The sequence below is a fragment of the Lynx rufus genome, unplaced genomic scaffold (assembly GCF_022079265.1).
Source record: "Lynx rufus isolate CCGP_SWC_20201006 ecotype Redwood Valley unplaced genomic scaffold, mLynRuf1.p SCAF_6, whole genome shotgun sequence".
Taxonomy (NCBI): Eukaryota; Metazoa; Chordata; class Mammalia; order Carnivora; family Felidae; genus Lynx; species Lynx rufus.
Window position 1 is genome coordinate 65,533,358 of NW_025814878.1, and position 24,550 is coordinate 65,557,907.

General features: G+C 39.4%; 2 protein-coding genes across 2 annotated transcripts in view; both read right to left on the bottom strand.

Annotated features, from left to right (window-relative positions):
- Positions 1 to 2,336: 2,336 nt before the first annotated feature.
- Positions 2,337 to 20,656, bottom strand: GJA10 (gap junction protein alpha 10). Its single transcript, XM_047102247.1, is given in 4 exon segments — positions 2,337 to 2,499; positions 2,502 to 2,567; positions 2,570 to 4,032; positions 20,591 to 20,656. Coding segments are annotated over 3 exon segments (1,620 nt in total). The 5' UTR covers positions 4,017 to 4,032; positions 20,591 to 20,656; the 3' UTR covers positions 2,337 to 2,392.
- Positions 18,661 to 24,550, bottom strand: part of CASP8AP2 (caspase 8 associated protein 2) — a 40,310-nt gene continuing 34,420 nt past the window's right edge. The window contains exons 9-11 of the mRNA XM_047102246.1: positions 24,168 to 24,267; positions 23,325 to 23,377; positions 18,661 to 20,690 (exon numbers count right to left, since the gene is read on the bottom strand). Coding sequence (XP_046958202.1) covers positions 20,681 to 20,690; positions 23,325 to 23,377; positions 24,168 to 24,267 — 163 coding nt within the window. The 3' untranslated portion in view covers positions 18,661 to 20,680. The remainder of the gene's footprint in view (positions 20,691 to 23,324; positions 23,378 to 24,167; positions 24,268 to 24,550) is intronic.

Below are 24,550 nucleotides of genomic sequence, written 5' to 3' on the forward strand. Positions count from 1 at the left end.
CTCACAATCCAAGGTCTTACTGTATACAGTTTACATATGTATACACACATATATATGTATATAGTTTACATATATATACATACATACATAAATACTGATCCTGCATCCCCCCCACCCCAGAGATTTTGGGTTAAATGGAATTGGATGGGTCCTGGGCATGACAATTTTTTAAAGCTCCCAGATGACTGTAACTCGTGGCCAGGGCTGAGAACCCTGCTGTAGTTTGTTATGGGGTTCCAAGTAGCCACACTCTGATCTTAAACATAGTCTCCTGGGGACGCCTGGGTGGCTCAGTCGGTTAAGCATCTGACTTCAGCTCAGGTCATGATCTCACGGTCCATGAGTTCGGTTAAGTGTCTGACTTCAGCTCAGGTCACGATCTCACGGTCCGTGGGTTCGAGCCCCGCGTCGGGCTCTGTGCTGACAGCTCAGAGCCTGGAGCCCGTTTCAGATTCTGTGTCTCCCTCTCTCTCTGCCCCTCCCCTGTTCATGCTCTGTCTCTGTCTCAAAAAAAAAAAATAAACGTTAAAAAAAAAAATTTAAACATAGTCTCCTGAATAGATGGCCGGTCACTGCCAAGAAATGAATATCAGTTTGAAAGAAGTATTTTTTTTTTTAATTTTTTTTTCAACGTTTATTTATTTTTGGGACAGAGAGAGACAGAGCATGAACGGGGAAGGGGCAGAGAGAGAGGGAGACACAGAATCAGAAACAGGCTCCAGGCTCTGAGCCATCAGCCCAGAGCCTGACGCGGGGCTCGAACTCCCGGACTGCGAGATCGTGACCTGGCTGAAGTCGGACGCTTAACCGACTGTGCCACCCAGGCGCCCCTTGAAAGAAGTATTATAGGAAAACTCTGAGTAGGATGATGCCTCCTCAAGATATGGCTTTAGTGTGGTAAAAATATCTCTAAACTCACAGGATATATGAAATTGGGATAGAGATTCAATCATCATAGATTTAATCATTATCATTAACAGGAAAAAGCAAGTGTATAAGTTCAACCAAGTGAGCTCAACTAGGGGGATTTCTTTCTAATGGAAAAAAGCTATTATGGGGTGCTTGGGTGGCTGAATCAGTTAAGCGCCTGACTTCGTCTCAGGTCATGATCTCACAGTCCGTGAGTTCAGGCCCCACATTGGGCTCTGTGCTGACAGCTCAGAGCCTGGAACCTGCTTTGTATTCTGTCTTCCTCTCTCTTTGCCCCTCCCCTGCTCACTCGCTCGCTTGCTCTTGCTCTCACTCTCTCAAAAATAAACATTAAAGGGGCGCCTGGGTGGCGCAGTCGGTTGGGCGTCCGACTTCAGCCAGGTCACGATCTCCCGGTCCGTGAGTTCGAGCCCCGCGTCGGGCTCTGGGCTGATGGCTCGGAGCCTGGAGCCTGTTTCCGATTCTGTGTCTCCCTCTCTCTCTGCCCCTCGCCCGTTCATGCTCTGTCTCTCTCTGTCCCAAAAATAAATAAACGTTGAAAAAAAATTTAAAAAAAAAAATAAATAAACATTAAAAAAAAAAAACTTTTAAAGCTATTAGGAGCAGTGGATAAAGCAAATGTCATTTTTTCTTTTTCCAGAACTGAGAAGAGTCCACAGTAAATATCCATTATGTCTTAACAATGGCCAGGAAATGCTTATTCCACACTGGCTTTTCAGAGAACAGAATTAAAATCAATACTATATTGATTTTAGTCTTTGTGAAATATATCACCAAATATTCGTATATGACCTTTAAGTGCCAGAGCTATTAAAACAATGGAGCACACCCTCCTTCTTTAGCAAGACAAGGGCTGCTGAAGGTTACAAATGCTCTCTTTTGATCCATTTTCCACACTGTGATAGAAAGAGCTTTCTAAAATGTAATGCTGATCCCTTAACTCCTCTGCTGCACACCCTCTATGGGTTCTCCATTGCCTTCCCACAAGGCCTCCATGACCCTTCTCCACCCTTCCCTCTCCATAGCCTTCCTACCACTCAGTGCTCCAGCCACATGTAGCTCCCCAGACATCCCTGCTGTGTCACACCTCTCAGCCTTTGTCTATGCTGCTCCCTGTACTGGGATGTCCTTCTTTCATGCACCCCAGTCCTCCTAGTTCTGGAGAAATTCACTACATCTTTCAAGACTCAATTCAAAAACAATAAAAAAAAAAGACTCAATTCAAAAGTAACTTCAACAATGAAGCTTTTCCTGACCCATTCATAAAGAATTGTCCACTCCTTCCTTTGCCTGCACACTCCTTCTAACATGGCACCTTACACTTGATCACATTTATGTTTACCTGTATAACTTCCGCATTTAGACTCTGAGCCCTTTGATGGGAGAGACAGTATTTTATCCATTTATAAACCCAGCTCTTGCAAGACTGAATGATATAAAGTAAGTGTTCAGTAACTTTATTTCATGAACTGAATTTAACTGAATGTACTGAATGACTGGATTCAACTCTCTATAAATTAACCTCCCTCACCTCCTCTCCCTCTCTCTCAACACACACGTATACACACCAGGAAATTGGAAAGGGACGACTAAGAAGCAGCCAGAGTGGAACATCTCTTGTAATAGTTCTATGATCAGTCCTTACTTACCATTGATGTTCTATACCCAGTGGCAGAAGGCAGAAGCGAGGGACTATTTTCCCGGTGCAGAAGATCCAAGCAAGAGCTGTTCTGAGAACTGAAGCTTCTTGAGTCACTGTGCAACTGTCCCTTTTCAGACAGCAATCTGGACAGAAAGCTGGCCTTGCGACTATCCAGGTGAGATCTGTCTGTCCAGACCCCACTCTCTCTCATGCTGCCATCGCTGTCTCTACAGTGACTGTGCAACTCTGTAAGAGGCTCTCCTGAGGGTCGTAGATCCTGGGACTGCTCCCAGGTTCCTATTGCATAGGATGGGCAATGTCTAGGAGCCATCTCTGTACCTAGCCAGGACTGGGACTTTACATTTTCTAGGCCAAATGAATGGCCTGGTTGCTGTCCCTGGTGCTGAATTCGAGTACTGTCATCCCAGGGACATGGGCTGTGGACATGGAGCTGTCCGCTGTGCTGATCCTTCTCAGTCCACTCTTTTTTAATACAGCAAGGGTCTACTTCAAGTTGCCTGGGCTGTAGGCTTTCACATGTGGTTTTAGACTTCAGCACATTGACTTGAAAGACTTGCTGTTGATTGTTGGCTTGAAGTAAAGAGATTCTTTTAGGCAAGGGAGAGCAAATCATACAAGGCTGGGCCACCGAATATCTTTTCAAATGGAATGGAGTGCCACTTTCATCCTCAATGTCCTCATTGCTAGATTTCTCATAAAGTGCCCTCATGATTTTCCTGATTCCCAGATGAGATATTTCCAGTACATTAAGGAACAAAGAGATGGCTGCAATGCTGTGCATAAAGAGCATGAAAATTGTCTTCTCTGTGGGCCTGGATACAAAGCAATCCACTGCATTAGGGCAAGGAGATTGAGTGCATTTGTAAAGGGGGTGCATTTGAAACCCATAGAGAACATACTGGCCTATCATGAACCCTACTTCCAGCACAGATCTCGTTAAGATGTGTAAGACATAAGTACGCAGCAGACATCCTTTCAGAGGGACTTTATGGATTCTCTTCTGCTCCTCCAATCTCTTCAGCTCTCTATCTATCCTTTGTTGCTCCTCCAATTCAAGCTCTGGATTCTCCATCTGGACTCTAAGGTGTGACTTTTTCCTCTGCCTCTCCTTTTCAAAGGCCCTGAGTCTATAAAGTGCATGGCCCATATACACCAGAGAAGGAGAAGACACAAAGATTATCTGTAAAACCCAGAACCTGATCAAAGAGATAGGGAAAGCATCATCATAACAGATATTGTTGCAACCTGGCTGCTGGGTGTTGCAGGCAAATGCTGACTGTTCATCATCCCAGACATCTTCAGCAGCCACACCCAGTACCAGCATTCGGAAAATGAAGAGAATGGTGAGCCAGATTTTCCCCACTATAGTTGAGTGGGAGTGAACTTCCTCTAGGATGTCACCCAGTAAATTCCAATCCCCCATGGTAAGAGATTAATGTCTGAAACATACAGAAAGTACTGAAGTTAATAGCACCCATGGATATAATGTATAAAGACACAGGCTCATTAATAAAGCAGGTTCTTTTTTCATGTCAGAAGAGCTATGAAGCATTTTCCAGCCCTAATTATTTATGGCCCATGCTTGATGAAATAGGATACTTCCAAGGAATATGATTTGGGAAGAAAAAAAAAACTCAAGACCCTGCACAATCTGATCCAATTTCCTGCCTATCCTTTCCTTCTCTCTGACACAAAGTTGACTCATTCCATATATGCAATGGCCCTCATATTTGTACAATGCATTCCATCTCAAGTTTTGTTCATTTCTCTGCCCAGATGAGAGGCCCCATTAACCAGACATCCTACATGATCTTACATGAGTCTCAACTTTTCCAAGAAGTTTTCCCTTGCCATCCCAAGTCAGAGTGGTTTTTCCCATTCCTAAATGCCCACACTATTTTTTATACCACTCATTTGGCACTGTGCCTAAAATGAGTTTTGTGAAGGCTGTGTCTTACATCCCTCATCTTGTACACTCTTTGCAGATAGGGACACATTCTATAGCATTTTGTTCTTTGCACACAGAAGGTATCAATAAATAATAGTGGGATGAATCATCTTTCCATTTTAAAACTCGGTTTCTTGACCTTATCACTAGAATAATCATCACACATACAACAAAAAAAAGTAAATCCTCATTATGTATTATATTATCCATGCTCCCACTGCAAGAAAACAAATCAGCCAAATATACCCTCTGGAACTGGCACAGGATAGCAGTAAAGATTAAGCAGACACAGAAACAGTACCAGACATGTGATTACATCCACAACGCCACATCTGGAACAGCATGTTTTCATGAAAGCTTTGCTAACTTAGAAGAAAAGTAAATATAAACTGCTTTTCTAGCAAGCTTGGATCCAGGAAAGAATTAAAGCAGAGCTGACATGAATAGGTTATTTGGTTTACCCTAAAAAAAAAAAATGTTTTTCAAAGTTCAATGAGATTAAAAAGTTAGATTAAAGGCTTCTAAGATGTAGAAGACTTCCCAATATGAAAGATATGAAGAAAAAACAGGAAAAGTGTTAAGTTAAACACCAATAATGAAAGAATTTTCTCTTCCATAATTCACCCATTCAATAATATTTACTAAATCTTACTATCATCTAGGCATTGTCCTAGATGCCAGGGAATTCAACAGTGAACAAGATATACCTGGTCCAGCCCTCACAGTATTTGGTCAGTAAGGAATCTCACTAACATAAGATGAACAAATCGTGAAAAGAATGGATGAATATCAACTCAAAAATACAAGAGATGGGGCGCCTGGGTGGCTCAGTCAGCTAAGGATCCACCTCTGATTTCAACCCAGGTCATAATATCACAGTTATGAGATCAAGCCCCACATCATTGGGCTCTGAGCTGTGTGTGGAGCCTGCTTGAGATTCTCTCTCTCCTTCTCCCTTTGCCCCTCCCCTGCTTGTGCTGTCTCTCTCTTTAAACACACACACACAACATGGAATCATTACATTTTCCCAACGTATCTCCCAAAAAAATAAATTCCAAGTGGAATAAAGTATTAAATGTAAAAACGCCAACCATAGGGGTGCCTGTGTGTCTGGCTCATTTGGTTAAGCACCCAACTCTTGGTTTAGGTTCAGGTCATGATCTCACAGTTCATGGGATCGAGCCCTGCATCGGGCACAGACAGCACAGAGCTGGCTTGGGATACTCTCCCCCTCTCTCTGCCCCTACCCAACTCTCTCATCTCTCTGTCTCTCTCAAAATAAACATTAAAAAATTTTTTTAAGGTAACCATATAAGTATTATAATAAAATATGAAAGAATGTTTTAGAATCTTGAAATAGAGGAAGTTTTTTTTAAGCACATCAATGCCAGAAATCATCATTGGAAAAAATTTTTAGATTTTACTCAGCAAAACTGAATGGCAAAACTGGAGCTGTCCCAGAAGGCATTTGGGTCTAGAAGACAATAAAAACAACAACAAAAAATACAAACTAAATATAAACATTTGTGAATAATCACTGAATAGGTAGAGAGGAGATCACTCAGGGACAAGAAAAAGTGAGCCAATGACAAAACCCTGAAAAATAACATAGGAGAATACGTCTACAAATAAAATACAAATAAAATGAATACAAATAAAGTAAAAGTGAGAAATGGCCAAAGAAAGTTGGGGGGCAGGGGGAGATTATGAAAACAGAGAACCATCACTGAAACCAAAGGATAGAGTTTCAAGGAGAGACACAATGCCAAATACACATACACATACTCCTATTTATATGAATTAAATGTGGGATATACCATGCTCAGGGATTGGAAAGCTCAGTATTTGTAAAGCTGTCAGTTCTCCCCAAATGAATTGATTGATAGATTCAATGTGAGATTTTATATCAGATTAAAATAAAATCCTATAAATGTACATATATATGTATGCACATGTATATGGTGTGTGTGTATATATATATGTATATACACATATGTGTGTGTATATATATATGTATATATATGTGTGTGTATATAGTAGATATATGTAGAAATATACACATATATATATATGACTTTGGACTATATGACTATATGACTACGGAGACTTTATGACTTTGAAAAAAATACAGGGCACACACCAGGAAGTTAATACAGGTTATTGGAGGTCTCTAGGAAGTGATGACAGTGGAGGGGGGTAGGGGGAAAAAAAAGGAAAAAGAATAAAGACTCTTCTTCTAAGCAAGTACGACTAATTTTTTATCCAAAGTAAACATTTATATAAATTTACCTGTATATGCATACATATATATACATTTTTTAAATAAAATATAAATAGTAGATACCTCTCTGAATTTGGGAGGGGTATTAATGAGACTTTTATTTTACTCTATATGCTTGCGAATTGCTTGAAATTCAAAATTAAGAAGGTAGTTACATATACTACTTGTAAATAAAATATTAGATTTAAAAATTTTGGACTTATGCCTTATTAGCTGAAGCAACAATTTACTAAGTTCTATCCTCTCTTAAAGAGTTCAGGTGCCTTCTCATTATTCCTTTAAAAATCTACAGACATTATTCTTTTTTTCAAAAATTTTTAAATGTTTATTTTTGAGACAGAGCAGGAGTGGGGGAGGGGCAGAGACAGAGACAGAATCCGAAGCAGGCTCCAGGCTCCAAGCTGTCAGCACAGAGCCCAACATGGGGCTTGAACCCACAACTGCAAGATCACGACCCGAGCTGAAGTCGGACACTCAACTGACTGAACCACCCAGGCGCCACTAGACATTATTCTTTATTAAAAATTAATTCCTGAGGAGCCTGGGTGGCTCAGTCAGTTGAACATCTGACTCTTGATTTCAGCTCAGGTCATAATCCCAGGGTCGGGGGATTGAGCCCCATGTCAGGCTCTGCACTGAGCATGGAACCTGCTTAAGATTCTCTTTCCCTCTGCCCCTCTCCCCCACTCGTGCACTCTCTCTTTCTCTCTCTAAAATAAAAAATAAAGATAAAAAATAATAATTCCTTTAGCACTTAAAAAAATATCTAGAGCTTCTATTTTATATAAAAACACTGAAATGGGAAAGTTAACTCAATTTGTTAAATTATCCTCTACTTGGCAGTCCTAACCTATTTAATGTTTCTATTGCCAGTATCCCTTTAAAACTTGGGAATTATTATCTTTAAATAACAAGTAAAGGAAAACTGGTCCAACATGGAAAACAGGAATACAATCATGCATATTGACATGCAAGAGCAAAATCCTTTAGACAAATATTCCTGTTTCCCAAAAGTAACTACTTTTTGTCAATAATGAAAACAGGTCCTAGAAATATTCTTGAATTTTATTATCAAATACTAATTTAGCATCTCCCATGTAAAAACTGGTGCTCCTTTCCTGAATTTGATTTCAGATCTTATCTTTCTATCCCCACAGGGATTTCCTATATTTCTCATAAACAAGGAAGTCCACATATTTACCACTTACCTTATAGGTGGTCAAAAATAATAGTAACTGCTCACAGAACCTTAAAGTTGGACCGTGAGTGGCTAATTAGTGAAAAACTGCTGCTGGTTGCAGATATAAAGCGTCTAATCAGCTGGGTGTGGGGCAGGATCCAGAATGAGCACAGTAGTTTTGATCAATGGAGTCTAACCTAGTTCTCTCTAGAGGTCAAAATGTCCTCTGGGGCTTTGCAATTCTCTTGTGATATTTTCCTCTAATTGACCCCATGCCTGAGCCCCTCCTGGTATATCATATTTACAAATGAAAAGTGAAACAAATGAGAATTTTCCTATCTTTTTTGTGGATGATCACAGTGATTTGAGTTTTGGGTGCATTTCTTCCAACCGATTGGGAATCCATGTCATAGATCAATGGGTCACGTCCAATTTCATTCAACAGCTGCCTGGGATGAGTCTTGCCTCATGAAATGTGAACAAGTAAAAATGGAGTGACAATCAAGCCCAAAGTGTTCTTACAAATCATGCTAGGCTGCAAGTAGTAACATCTCAAAAAGAGATCAATAAACCAGAGAGGGGGCTGTACATGTCTGTAGATTATGCGTGCTACCAATACTCTATTAGGCTGAAACAGGCAGCTCAGGATATCCCCACCGCCCCCCCAACCAACTCCAAGTGGATAATCTGAAAGCCTTAGAAAGCTCTGTCCGATTTTTTGGAGAAAGTATTTGAATTCCAGAGAGGTCAAATGACTTGCCCAATGTGGACAGATACTAGGTCTCCTAATTCCCAGTCTTTTTTTTTTTTTTTTTAATTTTTTTTTTTCAACGTTTATTTATTTTTTGGGACAGAGACAGAGCATGAACGGGGGAGGGGCAGAGAGAGAGGGAGACACAGAATCGGAAACAGGCTCCAGGCTCTGAGCCATCAGCCCAGAGCCCGACGCAGGGCTCGAACTCACGGACCGCGAGATCGTGACCTGGCTGAAGTCGGACGCTTAACCGACTGCACCACCCAGGCGCCCCTCCTAATTCCCAGTCTTACATAACATCTACATTAGTCACATCTCAAGTACAGTCTTACTGCCATCTTAGAAGGGGTGACAGCAAGGGTGTTACTAGAACCCAATGGTGACTTCAAATCACAGCTCCTATGCACATTTCTGAGCCTGCTCTTTTCTGCTTAAATTTTGAAAGTATATAAAACCATTTAGGGTGGCTGGGTGGCTCAGTTGGTTAAGCATCCAACTTCAGCTCAGGTCATGATCTCACAGTTCGTGAGTTTGAGACCGACATCGGGCTGTCTGCTGCCAGCACACAGCCCACTTTGGATATACTGTCCTTCCCTCTCTCTGCCCCTCCCCCACTTGTGTGCTTGCTCTCTCAAAAATAAACATTTTTTATTTTTTTTTTAATTTTTTTTTTAACGTTTATTTATTTTTGGGACAGAGAGAGACAGAGCATGAACGGGGGAGGGGCAGAGAGAGAGGGAGACACAGAATCGGAAACAGGCTCCAGGCTCCGAGCCATCAGCCCAGAGCCTGACGCGGGGCTCGAACTCACGGACCGCAAGATCGTGACCTGGCTGAAGTCGGACGCTTAACCGACTGCGCCACCCAGGCGCCCCAAAAATAAACATTTTTTAAAAACTATTAATAGTTCCTATCACCCGCCTATTCTATTTTCACATATTTAGTTTTTAAAAAAGGATAATAAAGGCTAAACAGGTGAGGAGCTCAAATTTCCACTATATCGCACACTAGCCTCAAGTACAAATTGCCAGAATTAACTAGAGGCAAAAACACATGATGTATTAATATATGTATTTGTATAGTACTGGGCACACTGTCCCAAAAAGCCCTTGACATTTAATTCTAAAATTCACCTGAAGACTAATGAATGTAATACCTTTAATGCATTTTGTCAGAGTCAAACATTAAAATCATACATTATGTATTGAGTAATTCAGAATGGTACGCAAGAAACTCCTATTTTTTTTTTAATTTTTTTTTTCAACGTTTATTTATTTTTGGGACAGAGAGAGACAGAGCATGAACGGGGGAGGGGCAGAGAGAGAGGGAGACATAGAATGTGAAACAGGCTCCAGGCTCTGAGCCATCAGCCCAGAGCCCGATGCGGGGCTCGAACTCACAGACCGCGAGATCGTGACCTGGCTGAAGTCGGATGCTTAACCGACTGCGCCACCCAGGCGCCCAAGAAACTCCTGTTAGTTGCCTCAAGGGAGGTAACTGAGTGACTGGGGAACAGGTGGAATGAATACTTTTATACTGAATCATCTGAACAGCAAATGCATTACCTAACTCAAGATAATAACGTTTAAACCAGAAAGTGAGGTTTAAAAAAAAAAAAAAACCCACAACCCTATGTTGATGTATTTAAAAATCTCCTGCAGGGGCACTTGGGTGGCTCAGTCAGTTAAGTGTCTGACCTTTGCTTTCGACTCAGGTCATGATCTCACATTTGGTGAGTTGGAAGCCCACATGGGGCTCTGTGCTGACAGCGCAAAGCATGCTTGGGATTCTTTCTCTTCCTCTCTCTCTGCCCCTCCTCCACTCACTCTCTCAAAAATAAATTTTAAAATAAAAAAAATAAAAATAAACTTTTCCCTGATAAAACAATCTGATCATTCTTGAAGAGTTTTAGCAAGCAGAGGATTGGCACAAAGTCAGCGACTCTCCCATATCCTCATAGTAATAATGTGAAATGTCCCCAAGAGGTAATACTGCCCTGCACTGCTGCTGGGGGGGAGGAGCTCTACGCACTGCCTCATCCCCACCAGCCCAACAGGACTCAGCAGGAATTAGCACACTAATTCAGCAGGAATTAGCACACTAAAGGATGAGAATCAGTGCCTTAGAGAACAAGTTTTGTTTTGTTTTTTCAAGTTCCAACTTTCTCTCTCACCAAAAGAGATGTTGAATCTATGAAGTCACTGGCAGGCCCAAGACACTCAGAGAAACAGAAGGGAAAAGGAAGTTTAGAAAGAACAAACGTAACAGGATGGAGGAAGGCGCACCTGGAATGAGAGCTCCACTAGCTACCGCCTCCGTGCTAGTCAATGGTATCAATACTTTCCATGTCACTGCACTCACAGCTGGTGATATACACTCCCTAGGGCCACGAGGGGTTGTTGGTTTTCTGTAAGCAGCTGTAAAACATTAGAACTGGGAAGGCTGACATAACATCAGTGAACAGAAATTCCGAGTCATAGAGGGTAGCAGCAGCAGAAGAGGAAAGCTCATTTGTGTCAAGTCCTCATCTGCTGAGATTCAGAGGAACTTACAATAAGAAAATAAGAGATTCCCAGAAGAAAGTGTGAGAAATTATAGGAACTGGGTTAACCTATCAGGTTCCTAGCAGAGAATTTGGTGTTCCTCAGATAAAAGGTATTACCATGCCAAAAGATAACCACACCAATTACAGAAAAACAGAACTGCAAAATAAAAGGTCGAGGTGAGTGATTTTCAAAACACCGTAGGGGCGCCTGGCTGGCTCAGTAGGCAGAGCATGCAACTCTCAGTCTCCGGCCTATGCGTTCAAGTCCCGCATTGGGTGTGGAGATTACTTAAAAAATAAAATCTTTTTAAAAAAGTAAAATAAAGGTAGTTCTAAGAAGCATGAAATTTTTTTTTTCAACGTTTATTTATTTTTGGGACAGAGAGAGACAGAGCATGAACGGGGGAGGGGCAGAGAGGGAGACACAGAATCGGAAACAGGCTCCAGGCTCTGAGCCATCAGCCCAGAGCCCGACGCGGGGCTTGAACTCACGGACCGCGAGATGGTGACCTGGCTGAAGTCGGATGCTTAACCGACTGCGCCACCCAGGCGCCCCAAGAAGCATGAAATTAAATCCCACCTTCCACTTGGAAAAACATTCTACGACAGTGTCAACCTCACATTAATGAATATATGAAATTCATAGCTGACTGTCTCATATTTAGGAGACACCACAGCTTAATAAACATAGTAGTTCACTCTCACCACTTTCAGCAAGTCCTCTACCAATCCCAGGATGTGTGCTCGTGAACATAATTTAACCTACTACCCTGGCCTTCAATTATATATCCTTATGGGAATTTGTTCTACAGATTTACCTGCACATGTAAAGAATGATGTGTACAAAGTGATTCATTACAGTACTGCTGCATTTGCAGAAGATAGGAAATGCCAGAATGTCCATCAATAGAGAAATGGTTAAACACAATAAACTCTCATTTATTATTATTCTCCCACCCCCACTGCCCACAAGGGGTAATCCCTCCAGCAACCCTTTGTTCTCTATATTTAAGAGTCTCTTATGTTTTGTCCCCCTCCCTGTTTTTATATTATTTTTGCTTCCCTTCCCTTACGTTCATCTGTTTTGTATCTTAAAGTCCTCATATAATATTTTTCTTTCCCTAATTTCACTTAGCATAATATCTTCTAGTTCCATGCATGTAGTTGCAAATGGCAAGATTTCATTCGTTTTGATTACTGAGTAATACTGAAGTAAATATATATCACATCTTCTTTATCCATTCATCCATCGACGAACATTTGGGCTCTTTCCATACTGTGGCTATTGTAGATAGTGCCGCTAAACATTGGGGTGAATGTGCCCCTTCGAAACAGCCTATCTGTATCCCTTGGATAAATACCTAGTGGTGCAATTGCTGGGTCATATGGTAGTTCTATTTTTAATTTTTTGAGGAACTACTATACTGTTTTCCAAGGTAGCTACACCAGTTTGCATTCCCACCAGCAGTGCAAAAGAGATCTTCTTTCTCCGCATCCTTGCCAACATCTGTTGCCTGAGTTGTTAAATGTTAGCCATTCTGACAGGTGTGAGGTGGTATCTCATTGTGGTTTTGGTTTGTATTTCTCTGATGATGAGTGATGTTGAGCATTTTTTCATGTGTTGGTTGGCCATCTGGATGTCTTCTTTGGAGAAGTATCTGTTCATGTCTTTTGCCCATTTCTTCACTGGATTATTTGTGTTTTGGGTGTTGAGTTTGGTAAGTTCTTTATAGATTTCGGATACTAACCCTTTATCTGATATGTCATTTGCAAATATTTTCTCCCATTCCGTTGGGTGCCTTTTAGTTTTGCTGATTGTTTCCTTTGCTGTGCAAAGGATTTCTATTTTGATGAGGTCCCAATTCTTATTTTTGCTTTTGTTTCCCTTGCCTCCAGAGACGTGTTAAGAAGTTGCTGTGGCCAAGGTCAAGGAGGTCTTTGCCTGCTTTCTCCTGGAGGATTTTGATGGCTTCCTGTCTTACATTTAGGCCTTTCATACATTTTGTGTTTATTTTTGTGTATTGTGTAAGAAAGTGGTCCAGGTTCATTTTTCTGCATATCGCTGTCCAGTTTTCCCAGCACCATTTGCTGAAGAGACTGTCTTTATTCCATTGGATATTCTTTCCTGCTTTGTCAAAGATTAGTTGGCCATATGTTTGTGGGTCCATTTCTGGGTTCTCTATTCTGTTCCATTGATCTGAGTGCCTGTTTTTGTGCCAAACCTTCTTGATTTTTAAACCACATAAATGTATTATCTAGACAAAAATTTTGATTAAATATATGTAATTTACCCACAAGAAGCTAAGTCTATGCCTTCCCCAACTCTTCTCTGCCTCGGTGTCCTTCAAGGATCAGATCATATAGCACTTCCTCTATGTTGCCCCAACTTGTTCCTTGTAACACTAGTATACCACTTCTCACAGTTAGTTGGGTGTTTGTCTTCCCGGGAAGCTGAACTCCTTCAGAGGAAGAATGATTCATCTTTTTATCACCAGCTCCTATCACAATGTCAGGACTTAGGCACCTCAAGATACATTTAATTTTTAAAATATACCTCAAGTGCATTGAATCAAATCAGTCATAATCCTTGTATCAAGGCACACACACTGCCTTTATTCTTCCATGGAAGAAATCTTTTAAAGTTTTTATTTATTTGTTTGTTTGAGAGTGAGAAAGAGAGAGAGAGAGAGAGAGAGAGAGAGAGAGAGAGAGTGCACGAGCCAGGAAGAGAGGCAGAGGGAGAGAATCCCAAGCAGGCTCCATACTCAACAGAGCCCATGTGGGGCTTGATGCCATGACCTTGGGATCATGACCTAAGCCGAAATCAAGAGTCAGATGCTCAACTGACTGAGCCACCTAGGCACTCCCAAAACTTATTTTCTAATAATAGAGTCAATATCCATGAACCCATACCAAACTGAAAACTAGAACACTGACACTAAATTATATTTCTCTAGATGCTATCCTTTCCCTTTGCCTCTTTGAATCTAGACATAAAGCTTACAGCCTTCACAAAAATTAACTCGAAATGGATCACAGACAATACACTTGTCACCATCTTATCTGAAGGCTATATTAATTTTCCTCCTCTGCCATAAACTAGGCCACAGAAGTCTAGTCTAGTCTTGACATCTCCCAGAACTTTAGACTGGGCCACAATATTAATCTGATTGGATCTGATGAGAGAGCGGTAGCAAATATGGTAGATGCTTTAGTAATAAGACATGCAAGCCACAGGGCAGGATATAAACTCCCCCCACCCCAAAATTAAGGCGCCTGCCACCTCAGTGGTTTCTGGAGGTCCAGCCTTTACAAAGTGAAAGATAAGTTGCTGTCCTTTGCACTAAAATAAGCACACACACACAAAACCCCACAATGCTTGATAAGCTTTTATGAATTCTAGAGGCCACTTGATGTGTTATTTGGCCCACTAAATGATCAACCTGTAAAGCTGTCAGCTTTCACTGGTGAACAAAGAAAAGGCTCTGCAACAAGTTTAGGTTGCAGTACAAAAGTCGTGCAAGATGCCAGCAAATCAGATGATACTCAAAGAGATGATAGCTAATATGTTGCATGAAGTCCCTGGTAAGCCTCAATGAAACAATCAGAGTGCATACCTCCAGGGTTTTATACCAAAGCTATGCCTTGTGGGAGACTGAATGCCTGACCATGGGAAATCAAGTGACCAGGTGACCCAAGCTGCCCAGAATTAATTGGGTGTTATCTGAACCACCCAACCAAAAAGTACTAAATGCAGCATTCATCAATTAAGATGAAAAAAAGCAGGCTGAGGCAGGTCTGAAAGATACAAGTGACATAAGCAGGTAGCTCAGACTCTAGTATGTAATACTATACCTGCTTTCTTTTCACTCAATCCAAACCTATAGCTTCATGTGCAGCTCCTTATAACCAGTTAGGTGAGGAGAAAGATTTGGGTCTGGTTTCCAGGTGTTTCTGCATTACATGCTAACACAAGCCAGAAGCAGACCGCTATAGTATTACAACCCAAATCAGGACAGAATGAAAAAGGGAAAAAAGGGAAATTCTCCCCCAAGGAGGGGGGGTAGAAGAAGTATAGAACTTTTTTTTTTTTTTAAGTTTGCTCATTTATTTTGAGAGAGAGAGGAAGCACACATCGGGGAGGGGCAGAGAAAGAGGGAGAGATTGAGAATCCCAAGCAGGCTGCACTGCCAGTGCAGAGCCAGACATGGGGCTCAAACTCACAAACTGTGAAATCAGGACCTGAGCCAAGGTTGGTCGCTCAACCAACTGGGCCACCCAGGCGCCCCAGGGTATAGGACTTACAACAATATATATAGTTGTCTCCTTCCTTCACTTTGAGAGCCAAAGCTAGAACCTATTCAAGGACAGTGGTTAAAGGCTTGACTGGATGGTTAAAGACTTAGAACATAATTGCATATATGACAAAGTCTTAGGGAAGCAGCAATGTGAATGGACTTCTAACATTGTAAACAAAGAATGAATATTGTGTCCCAGGTGAATGTTCACAAAAGGCACCTTGCAGAAGAGAATCTCCATGAGATGGACAAGATAATACATTCTGGAAATGAGTCTCTTCCCCGTGCAAACTCAGTGCTTACTTAATGGACCCATGTACAAAATGGCCATATGGCAAGAAAGCAAGCTTTGTATGGGCTCAACAACATGGACTTCCCCTCACCACAGCTTTTCTTGTTACCTCCATTGTGTAAGGCTTATCCTATCAACCACGAAGTCAAAGTTGAGTTCAAATAGGGACTACCAACTACTAAGTAGCAGGTGTATTATAGCAGACTGACTATCCATGGAGGGGAGGCAATTATTGGAATGACACTATGGAATACCTGTTCACCATTATCACATTCCACACATTTTCTGTCCAAGAAACTCATTTCACAGCAAAATACATTCAGCAAATGGGTTTATGCTCATGTCTTTCACAATTTCATCATATACCTCTCACAGAAAACAGAAAAAAGAACATTTCCAATGCATTTTATGAAGCCAGCATAATAACCTGAATACCAAAACCTGAGAAGGCATTATTAAGAAAATACTTTAGATCTCACAAAAAAATTAAAAACCCACAGAATATCCTAAACAAAACATTAGCAAACCAAATCTAATATTATATAAAGAGGATCTAATACATCACATTAAAGTGAGGCTGATTTTTTTTTAAGTTTATTTATTTTGGGAGAGAGCATGCGCATATACACGCATGAGAGCAGGGCAGGGGCAGAGAGAGGGAGAGAGGACCCCAAACAGGCTCCAGGCTCGATCTCACAATTGTGAGATCATGACCTGAGCCAAAAGCAAGAGTCGAACACTTAACCCACTGAGCCACCCAGGTGCCCCAAACTTAGGCTTATTCTGAGACTACAAGGTTTGTTTAGTATTTAAAAATCAACATAGGGGCGCCTGGGTGGCGCAGTCGGTTAAGCGTCCGACTTCAGCCAGGTCACGATCTCGCGGTCCGTGAGTTCGAGCCCCGCGTCAGGCTCTGGGCTGATGGCTCGGAGCCTGGAGCCTGTTTCCGATTCTGTGTCTCCCTCTCTCTCTGCCCCTCCCCCGTTCATGCTCTGTCTCTCTCTGTCCCAAAAATAAATAAAAAACGTTGAAAAAAAAATTAAAAAAAAACAAACATAATTCACATTTACAAAATAAAAGAAAATTTTAATAAAACATCCATTCATGATTTTTTAAAAATTTATTTTAGAGAGAGAACGTGCAAGTGTGAGTGGGGGAGGGGCAGAGAGGCAGAGAGAGAGGGAGGAGAGAGAAACCCAAGCAGGTTCCATATGGAGCCCCGTGCAGGGCTTGAACTCAAGAACCATGAAATCATGACCTGGGCCCAAATCAAGAAATCCCACACTTAACCAACCGAGCCACCTGGGAACCCCCATTCAGGATTTAAAAAAAAAAAAAAATTCTGGGGCGCCTGGGTAGCTCAGTTGGTAAAGCGTCCAACTTCGGCTCAGGTCATGGTCTCACAGTTTGTGAGTTCGAGCCCCGCATCGGGCTCTATGCTGATAGCTCAGAGCCTGAAGCCTGCTTCAGATTCTGTGTCTCCCTCTCTCTCTGCCCTTCCCCCGCTCACACTGTGTCTCTCTCCTTCTCAAAAATAAATACACATAAAAAAAATTTTTTTTTAATTCTTAGGAATAGAAGGAAACTTCCTTAAACTGTAGTCGTTTTTATTTTTGTTTTTAATTTACAGGAAACCTTATATTTATAAAATATTGAGTCTTCACTATGAGATCAGGAATAAGACTAGTTCACTACCTTAGTGTTCACTAGTATCAAATTCTAAACTTTATTGTATTAAAGGTCTTTGACAGTGCAAAAAAAAGTAGAAAATAAAGCTTACAGATTATAAAGAAAGAAAACCATGATTTTGTACAGAAGATTCAAAAGAATTTACAAATTTTTGACACATATATGATAGTTCAGCAAATTTCTAGGTATAAAGTCAAGTGTATTTCTGTATCCCCAAAAGAAAACTAAATCATTTACTACAGGATCAGATACTATCAAACACTAAGAAAAATCTAATGAAAAATATACAAGCCTTATACGCACACACACATCATTATTTAAATAATTACAATAAATGGTGGAATATACCATGCTCAAGGACTGGAAAATTCAACACTGTAAACATGTCAATTCTCCCCGAATTTATTCAGATTCTGTGGAACTTGATAAACTGATTCTAATATGTATGTGGAAATGTGAAGAACCAAATATATCTACTAGGATAGTGAAGAAAGAAAACAAAGTGATGGAACTTGTCTACTGAATATCAAAATTTATTATAAAGCTACAGTAATTAAGAGAGCGATAAGAAACTGAAAATAGAACTACCCTATGGTCCAGCAATTGCATTATTAGATACTTACTCAAAGGATACAAAAATACACTCAAAGGCGTACATGCACCCCAGTGTTTACAGCATTATCAATAATAGCCAAACTATGGAAAGAGCACAAATCTCCACTGACTGATGAATGGATAAAGGGGTGGTAACAAAGGGGTGGTAACGAAGGGATAGTGTGTGTGTATGTGTATATATATACGTATACATACATATATATATATACACACACACACATATACACAATACCAGTATTACTCAGCCATCAAAAAGAATGAGCTCTTGCCATTTGCAGTGGTGTGGATAGAGCTAGAATGTATTATGCTAAGTGAAATGAGTCAATCAGAGAAAGACTAATACCATTATGATTTCACTCATGTGGAATTTAAGAAACAAAACAGATGAAGATATGGGAAGGTGGAGGAAGAGAAGTGAGGGAAACCACAAGAGACTCTTAATGATAGAGAACAACGTAAGGGTTGATGGAAGGAGATGGGTGGGAGAGTAAAGATTAAAATTAAGAATGTATATTCATCAAAAAATATGTGATCCAAGGAAAGGCAAACGACAAAGTGGGAAAAGGGATTTCCACATACAGAATAAAGAACTCATATCCAGAATATATAAATTATTCTTACAAATTAATAAAAGAGATCAGAGACTTGAACAGGGACTTTACCAAAAAAGGAAATTCAAATAGCCAACAAACATTCAGGAGGTATCATTCCACCAGAATGGCTAAGATTAAAGACTTATCATAGTAGAGAGCATGTGCAGAAACTGGAGCTCACACTACTGAAGAAGTATAAATGGATAAACACACTTTAGAAAACTGTTTGGCAGTGTTTACTAAAATTTCACCCCTTTATTCTCATACTTGACCTGGATGGGTGTTACACAAGTATCCACTTTGTGAAATTTACAGAGCTACTTTTCCTCAATGCCACACTTTAATTTTTTTTAAGCTTAGTCTTTTTTAATGTTTATTTTTATTTTTGAGAGTGCATGCATGAACGAGCGGGGAGGGGCAGAGAGAGAGGGAGACAGAGGATCCAAAGCAGGCTCCATGCTGACAGCAGAGTCAGTTAGACGCAGGACTTGAATACACAAACCATGAGATCATGACCTGAGCCAAAGTTGGTCACTCAACCAACTGAGCCACCCAGGTGCCCCACCAGACTTTAATTTTTAAAGTTCAGCGTTTTTATATTTGTACCTTCATCCTAACAAGGCAAGGACTCTAACATTTTCTTGGTCCCTTGACCTCCATCATGTTGATACTGTCTAAAATTAATTATGGATATTTCTTCTTTCTCGTCCTAGTCACACTTTACCCAGGTATCTAACCACTCCTTCTGCCTAGCTCTGATAATATCTCTTGGACTTATTGTTGCTGAGCATTTTCTCAAAAAATGTTTATGATGTGGATTTATGATTGGTAAATCTTAATGATTGTATTAAGCCCTCACATTTGAATAACAATTTAAATGGATGTAAAGCTTTAGGTCCAATACTTTAAAAGGTTTTCTTACAGTCAGTTTTGCTCTTGAAAAGACAGATCAATCTGATTCTTATTCCTTTATACAAGAAAAATTTTTATTTTTTACAAGAGTAACTTTTAGATTTTTCTCATTATCAATATGTCTCTAGATGTGGGTACTTTCTTCTTGTTTGGCACTTCACGGCCCTTTCAATCTTTAATTTTTTCTTATCCTGGACCTCTTTTGTTACTTGAATGGTGGCACATCTACTTTGTCCTTCATCTCACTTAAATCTGAATTCATGTCTTCTTTTTTCTCTTTTGCTTCTTTCTGGGAGAATTTCTCAATTTGACTTTCCAACTCACTAACTCATTCATCAGCCATACTCATTCAATTTTTATTCCACTTATGTTATTTTAAATATGTTTTTTATATTTCAACTTGGCTCATTATTTCTTATTCTTATACCACATTGCTAAACTCTTCCCTTTTTTTTCTGTTTACAGGCTTAATTTTAGATTCTGATGATCTTATGTAATTGAGTTTTCTTTTGAACCAGTGGCATTTCTTGGTAATCACTTTACTTTGGCTTGTGAACTCACTTACCTGATGGTATGGGCTCTTCTGAGTGATAGAATGCCCTGGGGAAAGGCTGAGGGCAGCAATCTGGGCTATGTTGGGGGTTCAAAGACAGGGAAGAAGATAAAGCCCTACGGTGCACAGCCCCAACACTACAAAAACCACAGTAAATTATTTGTTTGTTATCTACGAAGTAACCCTTCAACCATAGCTCCCTCTTTAGACACCGTGGGAGAAATGGCAATTTCCTAAGGCATTTCCTAAAGTCTAGGGCCTACGCTGTAACCCATTAGTCCTATAAGTCTGGAGGGGGAGGAGTGAACAAATAATGCACAAGCTCGTCAGTCCTTACCTGTTTTCCCCAAATCTTCACCCAAAAGGGTTTTGTGCTGCCCAGATTTTATCTGTGAGGACACCTGCAGCAGAGGTCTGGTTCACTGTACTAGTACCTGCTGTGAGAAAGCAGGCAAAGGCAACTGGTTTTCTCTAATGAATCTACTCACAGACATTCAGTCAGCCATACCCCCACCAAGAACCACTTCAAAACAGCTCCCATATCCCCTGTGAGTTTTACCTTTTTTTCTTGTAATTATTATCTAAACACACTAAAAGAAACATTCTAATCAAAATATAACAGAACTTTACATGGCTTTATTTATACATTACTGGTATTGAAAACAAACTTTATACAAAAAGTTTTATACAGATAAAAAAAAATCCTTGGCTAGGCAAAGCCATTTATGTGTGTATGTACACACAAACACACCTATACACAAAGTATTATACATCACTGTAATTATACATATTTACATATACACTATTTAAATTATTTTACAATGTACCAAAATGAGAGGCAATTAGAAAAGCAAATAAAAATGGATGAAAATGAACTAAATAATCGTTTCAAATGCTACAAAATTATTTTGAAAAATCTAGAAAAGAAAGTCATTTCTTTGAGGTTTCAATGCCATTTCGTTGTTGCTTTTATCTTAATAACAAGTTCTGTTCAAAAATAAATATCTTGACCAATAACAAGTGAGCAAATCAGACTGATGACTGGAACAAGCCAAGCATGCTGACTTGAGATTAAAGCGTCAGCAATTACAAATGTAGATTTTTATTACTAATCGAATATGCCATGAAACTGCCCTCTACTTCCCCATTTAAAACATGAGGAATTCCAAGCTTCTGTGAAATATGCAATATCAATCAAGACTCCAAGGAATTCAGCAATTTATCTGTAATGTAAGAAAATGCTGAAGTTATGATTCTATTTTTCTGATGACCATTTTATAAGGTGTTGTTCTTTAAATGAGTTCACTCAGGTAATATCAGTGATAAAGAACTAGCTTTTTACAGACTCAGTTTGGTAACTTTATTGCTATATTCTGATTCTGGCAAGAATCTTATGAGACTATAGCACTTGGATGGAAAAAAAATCAGTTAAGAGACAGATAGGAATAAAATAACGTACTATTTTTGCTATCATGCAAGCAAAAAAAATTTCAAGTAACAAATCCACTGAAGATTTTAGATTTGTAAAGGAATTTGGAAATTTCAAACTAATACGCATCACTTTCAGATACAAGTTAATTCTTTCATAAATGTATATATTATCTTCACAAGGGAATGGAACTCACATTTTAACATAACATTCAGGTAAAATAAAAACTCAGTTTCATTTCTTAAAGGCAGTAAAAATTTTAAAGCACAATAAATCTGAAAAATAATCAGGCCATTTTAAAAGGTTCTTAAAGAATAAGCTTTTCTATTTAAATTCTCCATTATTCAATCTTACATTCTGAATTATGTAAATAGGATTTTAACTTCACAGTAAACTGCTAAATATCTTCTGAAGATCTCATTAGCAAACTAGTTGCTTAGAGAAGATATTGAAACTAACAGGTTATCCACAGATAATAAAATTTACACTGGGTCCAGAAGTCGATTTAAACTTCAAAAATATAAGGACCCTTCACACTAAGATCTATGTCCAAATATGGATTCTTTTCAGATTTAATTTAATTTGAACTAAACTGAATTTGAAATTGGGTGTTCTGCATTCAAGTAATTATGACACAAATACAGTGAAAACAGTGATAGGTTAAGTACCTTTACAACTTTCTTTATGTAAAGTCCAAAATATCTAAGCAATTGGTTCAGGCCTTAGAGAAAAAAAACCTGCTGATAATTATTGCCTGTACAGGAATGGCTTATATAATTATAAACCTGTAGGAATGGCTTAAATAAACTAAGAAAACATGTCAGTGAACATTATTAATAATTTAACTTGGTAAATCATGTCATCTATTCAGATGACAAAGGATTTCATGTTTATGAATGATGTACGTTTTATATTTTAAAATATTTAGTACTCCTAGGGGCGCCTGGGTGGCGCAGTCGGTTAAGCGTCCGACTTCAGCCAGGTCACGATCTCGCGGTCCGTGAGTTCGAGCCCCGCGTCAGGCTCTGGGCTGATGGCTCGGAGCCTGGAGCCTGTTTCCGATTCTGTGTCTCCCTCTCTCTCTGCCCCTCCCCCGTTCATGCTCTGTCTCTCTCTGTCCCAAAAATAAATAAAAACGTTGAGAAAAAAAAAAAAATTTTTTAAATATTTAGTACTCCTAATTAAAATTTGAAAAATACTAAATTTCAAAGACTACAGAGTTCACTGCCTGTGAAATGTATGCTATTCAAGAATGTTTTATTTTTCTTCATCTATAAAAAATTTTTTGTTAATCATCAAATGGATTATCCCCCCGCATCTTAGACTCATCAGCAATCAGAAGGTTGAGAAGAAATATGATATGTCGGTTATACTCCAAAAAAAAAACAAAAAAAAAGGGTTGAGGAGAGATGCCATGCTGATCTGAACTGCAGCAGGCTTCGCTCTAAGCCACGTCTCTATGGATGAAGCAACCTTTGAATCCTGCACGAGCAACCATCCTCCAACCTGTGACTGAAGCAGAAACTAAACTGGATGTCTCTACCCACTACTCATATCTTCAGTGACTAACAGGCCATTAACTGCACAGTTACAGTGTCAGATATTTACTTTACTGGTGTCCTGTAGCAGAACCATTAACTACCTGCATTTTGACTTTTCAAAGAGCTTCATTAGCTGCTGGAATCTTTCTGAGACCTGAAAAATTTTAAGTGACGGTTAATTACAAACATCTCAATATATATATTTTTTTATCTGTGATGAATATTTTCACAAAACATCTAAAGACAAAGAAAGTTGCCCTCAATAATAAAAACATGAAATAATGTTTGGAAAAATAAAATATCTTCATACTAAAGGTGATTGCTAGTTTAATTGTTCAATATTAAACATTCTTAAAGAAGCAAACATCATTATAAGACAAATGAGATCAAATAAGTAAATGGTAAGACAATAGGAAAAAATTAGGATTGTTCCCAGCTACGTCCACAATCACCAAGATTTTATTTATTTATTTTATTTCCTTAAGTAATCTCTATACCCAAAGTGGAGCTCAAACTCAAGATCCCAAGATCAAGAGTCACATGCTCTACTGACTGAGCCATCCCGGTGCCCCTTACCAAGTTTCTAACAGTCCTATGTAAAGAGCCATACTGTTAAAGAAAATGGTTAATAGGAGCCCCTGGGTGGCTCAGTCGGTTGAGTGTCCAACTCTGGATGTCAGCTCAGGTCATGATCTCATGGTTCGGGAGATCAAGCCCCACATCAGCTCTGCGTGGACAGTGTGGAGCCTGCTTGGGATTCTCTCTCTCCCTCTCTCTTTGCCTCTCCCCCACTTGCGCTCTCTCTCTCTCAAAATAAAGAAACATTAAAAAAAATTTTTAAAGAAATTGGATAATATCTACGTATTTTAAACATGATAAAGGTTAAATCTAAATATAGTAGAAACACTTGTAAAATTATAGAAATGTAAAAATTGGGTAGTTACCTGATATGGATTTTTATTCAACTTGGCAGCTAAATAAGAAAATGTTTTCAATGATGGCCCTCTTTTTTGACACTCCAATAAAATTTCCCGGTCATCATTTCTGAAGAGAGAAAAATGTTATTTTAGTTTCTGTAGATTAGAGTAGGAAGGTAACAAAAATTCCAATGCCTTAATGTCTACAAATAGGAGGTGACATTTTTCTTAAAAGCCCACAGAAACAAACAAACTGCATATACCAAAATATGAACAATGATTATCTCTGAGAAATAGTATGCATGATTTTAATGTTTGAGTTCACACATATTTCCCAAAAAATTAAAAAAAAATTTTTTTTAACATTTATTCATTTTTGAGAGACAGAGTGTGAGTGGGGAAGAGGCAGA